An 11,523-nucleotide genomic window follows, 5' to 3' on the forward strand; every position below is an offset into this window, starting at 1 on the left:
TGCAAATCCGCTGATGTTGTTGAAGAGAAATTGAACTAGGGAATGATTTCTGGCAGGTCGTGACACAATTGGGCATTATATTTGCATGAAGTAAGGCAAAAAGGAGGAAATATGGAAGAATACTCATGTAGTACCAAATCATAACAGCCGAATTTTCGAGATTGGGAATCAAGTGTGTAGCATTGACTGTAGGTACATTATATACTCCGCTAGCCAGTGGGCGAAAGTTCTACCTGTATCAGACCTGTATATTAGATCAATTTAGTGAATATTTGGGATTCAACGCCACAAATCTGCACCTTCAGGAGTGGGGATAAAAGACCGTTGGAAGATGCCCCACCCTTGCCTCTTCTCTCTCTGCACTCATTCCCATGTCTTCATCAGAAAGTGAGGATGGACGTCGTTCAGGTCACTCGAGCCATGTTCAGCCTTCTGAGACAGGCTCCCGCTCCCGCGCTTCTTCGCGTTCACCTTCACGCTCTTCCCAGAGACATCATCGTCGTCAAAACCATTCCAAATCCAAAGTCGTTGATGCAAATGTAGAAAAGTTGGGTCGTGAAAACCAGAAGTTAAAACGAAAAATTGATGCTCTGCAACTCGAGTATGCTGCAGTGTCCAAGAAAACCCGCAAAAAGGGTGCGGAGTAAGTTTTGCAGTTGGATATCTATGAAAGCATACTCAATCTACCTGCAGAAAATCAATTGAGAACCAAGGAAGAGCATTGGCCAGGATTGCGACTTTGTACACACCCATTGCATCTCTTGTCAGGTGCTTTTTTGCATATGATACTGATGCTGAAGAGGAGGATGATCCTGCTGATCCTGCTGACCTCGACGAGAAAGAGTCGGAGGAGTACTTCAAGCATCAGATGGAAAAGCGCAAGTAAGTCATGTTGCTAACACGAAAAAGTTTCAGTGATACATTGATTTCAGGATGCAGCGTGATATACGGGCATACCATATTGTTGTCAAAACAGTACCTGGGTTCCAGAAGGCGGTAGATGCAGCAGGCACAGATATCAGTGCAATTCTTACTTTGTGCAAGCAGGTAAGTGTCACGGCCAATCACAGTTCTTATGTGACACCAATGCACTTTGTAGTTACAATATGGCAGTATTTCAGCTCGTAGTGATGATGTTCATATGCTCATGATTGAGCTTGCCAACTGGCTCAATTTCCGACCACTTCCCTCTCGTGCTGACCCTTTGCTGTTGAACCATAGCCGCGAGCTTCGAGGCTTCAAACACGATTTGACGGTGAAGCTACTTTGTCCTGTTGAATATGACTGGTCCGACTCTGCGTATGTCCTCTGTTTATCTGTCATAGGCTGTCATGCTTACTTTGTAAGATGAAGGGTACGTGCTAAAATCCGGAACAAGGAGATCAAGATAAACACTTCGTTCTTCATCCGTGCTTTCTACCAAGGTGAAGAAGGTAACCCCAACAACGTTGAGGAAGGATTCCTTCGTAGTACCCTACTTGTACAGGTACTTGTATTTCATATCATGCCCCGCAATTGACACTGACATATGCTTAGACGTGGCGTCAAATCTATCGAGCAAGTGGTTCTATCTCAGAGGATGAGATTCCAAGCTCGCAGTCTGACCACAGTAATGCTTCGGCACCAGTACCGCAAAGTAACAAAGCAAGGTCATCAACAAAGCAAAGTCTTGCCGAGTTATATGGCCTCAACCAAGTCACTCCACGGACCATTGCATACTCTTGCGTCTTGGTACGTCCTCGAAATCTTAATTCCCTTTATTATTAACTTGTGACCTGTGCTAGCTTCGCTTTTCTCTCTCTCATGCCAAGACATGGGGACAAGACCGCTCTTTCAACTACGAAGGTCTTTACAATGAGATTGTTGATTACTTTGAGGCCGCAGACCCGGAGGATGAGGAAGTGCAAACACATCTGGCAGAGCTGCTGCACTGGTGGAATGAGTACGTTTTCAATCTTCAAGTAGAATGACATTGCTCATATCAAAACACTTGGTAGGCAAGCTTTCGCAGAAGAGGACGCTTCGAACAGCCTCAAACCTTCTCTCCACTTCCAATCTACTCTAGAAGAACAACGTGCAGCCAAATTGTCGGCGGCGGCGGCGGCGGCGGCAATGGTCCCTGTGTCTGGTAGTGCATCCACTTCTTAATTACCTCTGTCTGTTTCTCGTTACGTGCATATTAGTCGCTCATTGCTTTTCTCGTCACGCTTCCTTATACTCTTATTTCGTTCTATAGTATCATACTTATAATAGTAGCTCATCTTATACCTTTATGTATAAGTAGTAGCTAATCTAATTGATTGATTTGGAACAACCCACCAGGTCTGTATCGTCCTTTAAACGATCTGAATGATAGATAGATTGTCAAACAGCAATACCAATCAGTCATTTCGTTTAACCACAGCGTAAAGGTCCACCTTTGTAGGGTACTCTTTTCTAATATCAAACAACATTGTGAATTGTATATAGGCTACTGACATTGTTGTTCTCAATCCTTCATGGAAGGTAAAGTACAAACAACTATGGCGCTACTCATATAATGTTACAAGAATTTTGAGAGAGTATTGAGGACATATGGATGATATTCTTGCTTTGTGGTCAAGTATTGTCAAATTCTAGCAAGCATGTCCTTGCTCGTGCAACTTTCTCAATGAATTTCTCATCCATACCGAACTGGAAGCGTGGTCGACCCTGTCGATAACACAGGAAAATCATTGTCAAATTGGGGCAGGCATCATAAGGCATCATAATGGTTGACAAGGACCACACAACATTGTAGCAACATTGTACCCATTCTACCTTCTTACACTATTTATTCAATATGATAATCCTCCTTAGGAGTCTCCGCGATTTAGTGATGAACTGGCATGAGATAAATTTCAGAAAAACTGATGTTCAACGAATCCGGGAAAAGTGAATTCTTTAGTTCAAGTATTCCATCATGTGGTTTTCTCGCCTTTCTTTAATCTCAACTGACAACAAACACTCATGACTGCTAAACCCGAAAGACTCGTAATGACGGAAGAAGCTTTTCCTGATATTTATCCTTACCTGACACCCCGAGACATTCGCCTTTTCAACAGCTCGGAGAACCGTCAACAACGCTTATTGCAAGAATGGAAGGCATGCCATGTATTCATTTCCAATGTGTTGAACCTGTTAACTGTTCTTTAGTCCTCCAAAGCATTCCTTTCAAATATCCCTGCCCGGGAGCTCCCAAAACACTTCTTTCCTCCGCCAAAAGAACGCGCAAGCGTTCTTTTCTACTGCGGCTGGCGAATTACCTACAACCAACTCCATGAAGTGGCGATGAAGGAGTACCCTGAGGAGGTAGTATCAATACAGGGTAAAACCGATATAATCTTCACTTGCCTGCGCTTGGTTCCTCGGCTGGCGAAGGATTTCAATCTACCCACGCTCGTTCTAAAGCGCACTTATTGTGGACCTCGCATGTCTGATCGTGCACCCTTTCTCGCCATATGCCATAATTATTTTGCGACTGCCCGACGACAAGAAATACTCGAGTCAGAAGGGGTCGAGAGACTGAAGGAACTGCTGAAACTGAATGATGCAGTGTGGGTTGTTGATGAACGTACTCATCGTTGGCCTCGAGCCTTCAAAGGCATGTCACTTCGATCACACCAATCCTGTCAGATCCTCGCTACTGATTACTGGCTACTGATTACTGGCTACTGATTACTGGCTACTGATTACTGGCTACTTTATACAGAACCTGCTCCCTACGTCGAATAATGTACTCGTGTCATTTCATCAAAATACACATCTATTCCTCATGTACACAGTATACGTGCTCATCGACCAAGACTAGATCAAGATCCTGGGAAAGAAGTGTTTCCGATTTTATGGTGACCCGAGTCTAGCGATGATAAAGGACCTACACACTTACTGTCGTAGTATAGGAGAGTGATTTTAAAAGCGAAGGTGACTGTCAAGACTCAACACAGACCGCGGGTGTGCCCGTTCTTTGAAGATTGTGACAGACCAAGGCTTTCATGAACCTCAGGATCTAGCCGAATCTTTTACGGGAGTCAGGACGGAATTCAATCGCTTCCACACACCCGTTGTTGCCGACGATTCAAGAAGAAATGGTTGCTGCTGCGAAGTTCCGGTCAAAATAATGCTCTTAAACAGTGATTGATGGTGGCACTCCTCTAAAACTGATGCTGAGGTAGAAATCCTTCCCCCCTCCCATTTGGTCTCAATCTGTCTTTCCTACTTCGACGGGTCTCAAAATGGCTGACCCGATCTTAGTGGCTGTTGCTTGAGTAGCAGTAGAGTTGACTGGAGGTAGCTGTGGGTTGACTCGAGCTTGCAATAGGCAACGCTCTGGAGGAGCCCGCGGCATGTCCCAAATTTCCAGCACTTGGCTAGTTGGAATCGGTGGCGGGCTGACTATGTAGAGTCGGCTCGATCGGGGCTGGGACTGTCTACGTTCGAAAACTGAGCCGGATAAAAGCCGCGCAATGTGATAAAATACTTTCCCCTCATTCATTCTACGGATATCATGCATTGCCCATCATATCGTGCTTGACCTTCAATATAGAAGGAGCTTACACAAAGGTAGCCGTTGTACTCCTATCTCAACTCGGATCCACTACAACGATGATACATGCCTATATGGAAATTCTACGTGACGTTCACGTTCAAACTATTTCTTTCCTGCTTTTACACTGTAACCCTCATTCATCTCGATATCTTCAGAACTCATGGCAGCATTTAATAGTTAGTACAGCTATCCTCAACGCCAATTTCAACGCCTGTAGGAATGTCGGTGATATCGTAATTGTACCTGTCGATTTCAAACCACGACATCCTCAGCCTCCCGGCATACGCAAGTTGAACAAAAAACACAAACCAGATGTAATGACCTCCCTCCGTCCTGCCATAGTTGACTCGAATACGGCTGCACTATACAGAGTCATATTTGTCAATAGATCATCGAAAGAACTGCCGCTGAGAACACGCTCACAGGTTTTTCGAGATTGCACGCGTCTGCACCACCTTTGGGCGGGCAATTGATCAAGTTGGCCGGGTTACCGGGATCGGTAATGCTGGGCTCGAGGCTCGAGGTCGAGTCAGCGAAAGCGGCGACAACGAAGGCAGCAAGAGCGATGAGGGTGGCAGAGAATCGCATCGTGGTGTAGACCGTGATACTTTCAAGTGCTTCGAGGTTAACTCTGGCTTCACTTTGTCGTCTTCAGATGGCTTTTATACTCCCCAGAGCCTCATTCTTTCAATTGGTAACAGGTTGATCATCCAGATGCAGTGGAGTCGACAAACGTGTCGGGCTGGATGTTATTCGGAGTAGATGATTCCATACGAAGCTGTTCCTACTGTGCAAGGCAAACCAAAAGCCCATTGAGGGGATGCCTGCCTGGTAAATCCGTCAGATATCAGGTTCTTTGGAGAATCTAATACTGTGATCAATGAAGACATCTTGGACGTGAACGAAGACCATATAGACTGAGAGAATGGTGCACCATATTCCTTGTTTGAGTTGCTAGCCTCGGCGGGCAACTCCTTCCGACTCATAACCGAATTTCAAGGAATGCGCCCTCGTCGGTCTGATTCAACCTAGCCTTTCGATATCGTTGGAATACTGCCTGATGCTGCCTTCTCTTCAATAAAATCCAGTACGGCCTGAAGTAAGTTTGCCTTTTGTTGCATCTGGGCCGGTTATTTGGCAAGGATGAAATGTGGTTCATTTGCAGGATGATGAATATATTCTGTGTGACGGGACAGTATGCGCCGGAGACAGCAATGTGAATCTGTGACTAGTAAGCATATGATGATACCTTCCCGTTACTCTAAGTTGCTACTAATCTAAAGCTCCTAGAAACTGGGGTGAGCTCCTCTCGTTTGAGCATGACGCAGCTTCGCCTCAGCTTCCCGATGCCACGAGACTGTAAAACGTCGATGAATTGAGTACTGCAGTTCTACCCTGTGATTATTTGGCAGCGCTGCTTGGGGGATTACAAAGAGCAGACTCTTCCCACTCCGAAGGGCCTGCTCCAAAACGCACGCATCCGCGACATAGTGATAGATAGTAGATTTTGAAGGATCAAGTGTCATTATTGTTGATATGACACGCAGAAATGACATTGGGAACAAACGAGAACATAATATCCACAGAATATATATATATTATATACTACCTTTGGTTCACTTGTATCCCCAACCTGCTCTTGGGCTCGGCGGGCATATAGAATGATAATCGTCCTCCTTCTTTCCGGCGAAGAGGAAGGGATATCTCGGCGCGCATTGTTCCGCTATCGTAGTAAGGGTGAAGTAATGTCCTTTTCTCTGCGCATCTCGGACGAGCTCCTCACTAGCAGCTATGCGTTCTGGGGTGTCGATATCGATTAGCTCGAGTGTTCCGTCACTGTTCATCATGAGTCGTTCGTTAGCCCGTTTTAAAGGAGCGGGTCTTCGACGTTCGGTAGGTTGGCTGAAACTGGCTGTGGGTTGACTAGAGCTGGCTATTGGTTGACTGGAGGTAGTTGTTGGTCGACTCGAGCTTGCTATGGGCAAACTGGAGCTGGTTACGGAGCTGGAGCTCGGGGCATTTAACAAATTCCCAACATTCGGTTGGTTGGAATCGGTGGCGGGTTGACTAGAGTCGGCTGGATCGGGGCTGAGATTGCGTCTACGTTCAAACGGTATTGGAAACTTAGCCGTCCATAAATTGTAGGATTCCTCGATGCGCGGAAGTCCGCTCGCAGTGATCGAGGGATTGTTGGAGCTAGCCGCTACATGAGCGGAACTCGAAGCTGTCTGTCTAGTAGCAGGAACCCGGTGCATATGGACAGGCATAGGCCCCCACAAATTAAAAGGTCCATCAGATCGCTGGACTGGTTGGGCGGACGAGATGGCCCGGTCTACAGGGTTAGAAGGGACGGATGGAATAACAGGAGAGGTAGATACTGGTGGGGGAGCAGCAGTCGGGGTGTTACCCTGCGGAGCGGGGTCTGAACTTGCGGCAAGGGAGGCCTTTCGCCGTTTTAAACGCGAGGCGACTGAACCAACATCGTCAGATGTGTCGTTCGAAGAATTTGGACGAGAACGCTTGTTACGAGCGGGTACTGCCAGTGACTTAATGGTTGGATTCATTGTGTTGTCGAGGTCAGAAGAAGCAGTGGGCTGAGTAACGGGACTAAAAGATTCTGGCGCAGAAGAAGGATGAGGCGTAGCTGTAGCCAATTTTCGAGCAACAGGCGTGTCAACTAAAGGGCCTGTGGAGAAAGACGCACGAGCTTGTGAATTCGAGGGCTGCTCGGAGGGACCTGGCACGTCGCTCGATTCATCAAGCGGGAGCGCTGATCCTCTGGTCATACTGAAAATTTGTTTATCTTTGGTGAACTTCTTGCTTCGACTAGAAAGAGGTGAGGGATATGTATGTTCATGAAGCATTATGGAGAACATTATTACTTACATTTTACCGCCGTCTTCATCTGCGGTAGGCGGAATCAGCTGGGAGGAAGACCCGGAGGTCTTGCGATTCATCTCGAATCTAGTCGTGGCGTGAACGTCCCGCAGAACTTTGTCAAGGAATTCGGATCCGCAAACTTCTTTGACGATGTCGAGAAGACGCCAAGTGTCTGCTTGCTCTTTACGAATCTTGGACATTACTCGTACGGTTTCATAAGAAACACTCTCCACTTCTTCTACTAGTTTCTGCAAATCGGCGACCACTGTTTCGTGGTCCTCCTGATATTCTTCGAGCATTTGCTGAAGCCAACCATCCGGAACTGCTTGATCGTTAACGCCCACTGGGGGGTAGACTAAAGGTAAACGCAAGCGAAGGAAAGAGCGTTCCTCAGCAGATTTATCGGAGGTGGGACTAGGAGATCGGGAAAAAGTATCCTCAGGCGGCTCTGGGAATGCATCTCCTAATGGTGGACAGGTGTTTGACGGTAGAGACTGATAATGAGGAAATTTGGGGGGCTCCCTTCGCTCAATAAGAACAATACAGTCGTCCTCTAAAGCCCAGGTGTGATTCGGGAGGATGGGTATAAATTTTTGTCTTCCGTTGAATATCCTATCAACGATCTCTTCCGGTGCAAGAATCTTCGGAATATCATAACGCTGGCGTAGTTTTATCAATAATCGTCAAAAGAAGAAATTGAAAAAGAGACATACAGCTGCATAGTCTAGTATATACTTTGGGTCCTGTCTGGTGAGATCTTTCGCATTGATTCGCCCTCGCTGGAAAAAGTTTGAGTGTGCGGTAGAGCTCATCGAGCTAAATTGAGTTATGTGGGGTGATAACGAAGGGGGAAATGAAGAGAAACACAAGGAGCTAAGCTTAACCTATAAGCGATTGCCGGGCGGCTCACGCCTTGTTTCGTAGCAACTTGCATTGTTCAAAACAGGAGAACAATAAAAGCTAATAAAAGCTATCGGTTATGGTAGTTTTGGGCGCTTCTTCTTAACAATTTCGGCCCGTCGGTCGGTCCGACGTTGCAAAGTCCTGCCAAGTCCCCAACTTTGAACTTCGCTCTGGCTGGCACATTTCCTCCACATTTCGGAGTCGAACTAAACCTTGACTTTTTTGCTCTTTTTGCCTTCTCTGCTCATTCGTTTTTTGAAAGATGTCCCATCGTGACGGCTCGGAGGCTTCCTGTAGGAAATGCAACCAGCGTTCGGATCGCGTCTCGGTTGACACAATGAAGTCCTTGCGCGAATCGCTTCCTCGACTCATGCATCTGAGATTTCTTCCGTTCTGGTCAATTTGGAGAAAGACATCGAAGACTGCTCTGTCGAAATCGCACGACTACAGGCTCAAATTCGTTCACAAAATACGAAACGCAACTTCCTCCACCATGTCAAACAATGGGGTCAGTCCATCCTTGCTCCTGTAAGGAGGCTTCCGAACGAGATTCTTCACGAAATATTCGCCGATTGCATGCTTGATGATACGTTTACTGTAGCCAAGGACTTTGGAATGTCCCGGCAGCCTGCTTGGGTTTTGAGTAGTATATGTTCGAAATGGAGGAAAATAGCGTTATCCTGCAAACCGCTCTGGTCAAACATCTGTCTGGACTTCAAAGCGAGCCACGAGTCTTCCCAACATGCTTTTCATGCATTATCCAGGCTTCTTGACCAGTCTTACCCCCATACGGTGGATGTGAGCATTATAGATTTTTCGAATGCTCACTCCCGTTTGTGGGACTGCTTGGCCTTGCATGTACATAGGTGGAAACATGCCGAATTTGAGGACGTCAATGGTCTTTTCCAAGACCCAATGTGGTCCACACTTCGACTTCCTGCTCTTGAGTCGTTGACTCTCAATGAATATGGAAGAGACCTGCCACTGGATCTTGAGGCCTTTCGACACGCTCCCCTACTTCGAAAAGCCGACCTCAGGGGTGTTTTGCCCGACTCCCTTCTCCTATTTTCTTGGTGTCAACTCACCCACCTCGAATTGAATCGGTTCAAGGTTCCAGTTTTCCCTGCTTTGAGCGCATGTACCAACCTCGAAGGTCTGAAGATAACTGTGCATCATGCTCAGGTGCTCTCTTCACCCTCCAGTGTGCTACATTCTGTTGTGCCATTTGTCGAGCTTTACAAACTCAAAACCCTTCACATCACTCTTTTCGGAACATCAAATAGAGCTCGTATTCACTCATTGGCTGACATTTTCAAAGCCTTCATAACCCCCTCTTTGAACAGCCTCCAGTTATGTTGCCAATATCTGTCCAAACATTTCCAAGGATGTTGGCCCCAGTCTTCTTTTGAGTCGTTCCTTGAACGCTCTCAGTGCTCAATTCGTACTCTGGTACTGAATCAGACTACATTCTCACCGTCCGAGGTGCAGAAAATCTTCTCTTCTCTGCGCACCGTCACCGCATTGACGATAAAAGACACTTCGTTCGTTTGTTTGACTGCGGTATCCCCAACTATCTCCCAGCTCTCTGCAGGAGGATCTTTATTCAAAACCGGAGCAGTGCTACTCCCAAATCTGCAAGACTTGATAATACACTCGCGCTACAGAAGAAATTTGCCTTCTTCTGAAACAGCTCCGTCGTCTATTCTAGATGATACTGTGCTCGCGGAGATGGTCAAGTCACGCTGGATTCCAGACACGACGTACGCCTCAGTATTCAATATTCGATGTTTATGCTCTGTGTCGATCCAATATTTTGCCCCTGGTAGAATAATGAACAACTCTTCCCGGACAATATTAGAGTCTCTGAGGGCGGATGGACTTAAATTCGTTGTTCAGGTAAATCCGAATGAAGTTGAGGAAACGAGTGGCAGCGAGACAGATGCCGGTTTGCCGACACCCGTAGGCAAACCATAGTCTTCGAACGGGCACATGATGCAGTACCCTCCTCCTCTTCAGGTACTGCATCGCACTGAGTCGTCTTTCCGCTTCAACACCTGTTTCTTTGGTGGATTTCGTACCTTGTCATTCCATACCTCTTCAGTAGTACTAGTGCCTCTCTCCAATCAAATGGCAAATTGAATAGACTTCGACCCAGCTAAAATTCCTTGTCCCGATTTCAGCAGCAATCTCTACGATGTAATTCGCAATGCTCTCATAGCAGATGTGAATACCCCAGACATCACAAACAATGAGCAGGCTATCCTTAAGCTAAGAAGCCAATGGGAGGCTGAGAATGCTAATCTGAGGGCTCAATACCAAGCACAACTTCAAGAGGAGCAGGTGGCTGGCGAACGAAGAAGAGCCGATGAAGAAGAATCAACAAGACAACGCGAAGCAGAAGAAAGAGACAAAGAAGCGGAGCTGGCAAAGGAGATGGAGAAGAAACGCACTCCTCTCCCGAACTTCAAGCAAGGTGTTGGCCATCGCTCTGTTCCTCACCACTACCACCCTTATGCCGAGAAGCTCATGACAACTCGCAAATATGTACCACTCTGGTACTTTCTGCCTGATGCCGAGAGAGAAGCCAGGGAGCGAATGAGGGAAGTAGTAGACAATAACCGCTTCGAATTCGAAAGCGACCCTACATCAGCATCAAGCACCCCCCTCACCCTCATTTCCACAACCTCTGTCCGCGCTTCCCCCAATGCCCTCCCAGACCTTCGTCTCACCTGGAACCAGGTTATGCGAGCCAAAAGCGGCTTCCTTGGTGCCCTTTCCCTCGGCGCTTTCCCTGACAAACATGTCGATATGTTTGCTCAATTCTTTGTCAACATGGAAATGCACCCAGAGTTAAGGAAAACTAATGGTGAACGCACGATGGCCCTCTATCAAGCGGAAACGCGTCTCTCCTGGTACAAGGACAACGAAAAGGGGGATCCCTTTGACCTGGCCGTAATCATGGAGGAAACGCTAGATGAGTGTCGCAACGAAATTCGTAGCCAAGATCATGCCAAAGCCTTAAAGGGTATGTCATCCCTCCTCCCCTCTCCCACAAACTCTTTACTAATTACTACATTTCTTCACCAACACTCACCCTTCCAAACTACCTCTAAACGCTATCTCCACCAACCTCCATTCTGCTAATCGCTACCAATGCTAATTACACGCATCAT

General features: G+C 46.8%; 6 protein-coding genes across 6 annotated transcripts; 4 read left to right on the forward strand and 2 right to left on the reverse strand.

Annotated features, from left to right (window-relative positions):
* Positions 1-371: 371 nt before the first annotated feature.
* On the forward strand, positions 372-2,148 carry C8R40DRAFT_1172693 (uncharacterized protein; the record flags this gene model as incomplete). Its single annotated transcript, XM_046231894.1, has 8 exons — positions 372-643; positions 694-882; positions 933-1,047; positions 1,100-1,299; positions 1,354-1,486; positions 1,537-1,731; positions 1,785-1,942; positions 1,998-2,148. 8 exons carry the CDS (start codon positions 372-374, stop codon positions 2,146-2,148), a joined length of 1,413 nt encoding a protein of 470 aa, XP_046084573.1.
* Positions 2,149-2,928: 780 nt separating this feature from the next.
* C8R40DRAFT_391505 (uncharacterized protein) lies at positions 2,929-3,958 on the forward strand. The gene is made up of 2 exons (XM_046234900.1): positions 2,929-3,123; positions 3,175-3,958. Exons 1-2 carry the CDS (start codon positions 2,989-2,991, stop codon positions 3,694-3,696), a joined length of 657 nt encoding a protein of 218 aa, XP_046084574.1. The 5' UTR covers positions 2,929-2,988; the 3' UTR covers positions 3,697-3,958.
* A 779-nt stretch (positions 3,959-4,737) lies between these two features.
* C8R40DRAFT_1161713 (uncharacterized protein) lies at positions 4,738-5,155 on the reverse strand (the record flags this gene model as incomplete). The annotated part of the gene is made up of 3 exons (XM_046230160.1): positions 4,738-4,810; positions 4,877-4,929; positions 4,991-5,155. The coding sequence occupies 3 exons, from the start codon at positions 5,153-5,155 to the stop codon at positions 4,738-4,740; spliced, it is 291 nt and encodes a 96-aa protein (XP_046084575.1).
* A 1,028-nt stretch (positions 5,156-6,183) lies between these two features.
* C8R40DRAFT_1172696 (uncharacterized protein) lies at positions 6,184-8,259 on the reverse strand (the record flags this gene model as incomplete). Its single annotated transcript, XM_046231895.1, has 3 exons — positions 6,184-7,393; positions 7,454-8,106; positions 8,161-8,259. The coding sequence occupies 3 exons, from the start codon at positions 8,257-8,259 to the stop codon at positions 6,184-6,186; spliced, it is 1,962 nt and encodes a 653-aa protein (XP_046084576.1).
* Positions 8,260-8,692: 433 nt separating this feature from the next.
* Positions 8,693-8,926, forward strand: C8R40DRAFT_997280 (uncharacterized protein; the record flags this gene model as incomplete). Its single annotated transcript, XM_046236787.1, has 1 exon — positions 8,693-8,926. A coding segment is annotated over one exon (234 nt), but the record flags the coding sequence as incomplete, so codon positions are not given.
* Positions 8,825-10,520, forward strand: C8R40DRAFT_391569 (uncharacterized protein). Its single transcript, XM_046234901.1, has 3 exons — positions 8,825-9,074; positions 9,885-10,110; positions 10,177-10,520. Exons 1-3 carry the CDS (start codon positions 8,927-8,929, stop codon positions 10,322-10,324), a joined length of 522 nt encoding a protein of 173 aa, XP_046084578.1. The 5' UTR covers positions 8,825-8,926; the 3' UTR covers positions 10,325-10,520.
* Positions 10,521-11,523: the final 1,003 nt, after the last annotated feature.

The sequence above is a fragment of the Lentinula edodes genome, assembly GCF_021015755.1.
Source record: "Lentinula edodes strain Le(Bin) 0899 ss11 chromosome Unknown C8R40scaffold_26, whole genome shotgun sequence".
In the NCBI taxonomy this organism is placed as follows: Eukaryota; Fungi; Basidiomycota; class Agaricomycetes; order Agaricales; family Omphalotaceae; genus Lentinula; species Lentinula edodes.

Bases quoted from the DNA above. Each gene is read 5' to 3' on its own strand.
- C8R40DRAFT_391505 (XM_046234900.1), top strand. From the start codon at position 2,989: ATGACTGCTAAACCCGAAAGACTCGTAATGACGGAAGAAGCTTTTCCT. The intron at 3,124-3,174 runs GCATGCCATGTA...ACTGTTCTTTAG, and splicing joins GCTTATTGCAAGAATGGAAG to TCCTCCAAAGCATTCCTTTC.
- C8R40DRAFT_391569 (XM_046234901.1), top strand. From the start codon at position 8,927: ATGCTTGATGATACGTTTACTGTAGCCAAGGACTTTGGAATGTCCCGG. The intron at 9,075-9,884 runs GCCACGAGTCTT...TGACGATAAAAG, and splicing joins CTGTCTGGACTTCAAAGCGA to ACACTTCGTTCGTTTGTTTG. The intron at 10,111-10,176 runs GTACGCCTCAGT...TGCCCCTGGTAG, and splicing joins CGCTGGATTCCAGACACGAC to AATAATGAACAACTCTTCCC.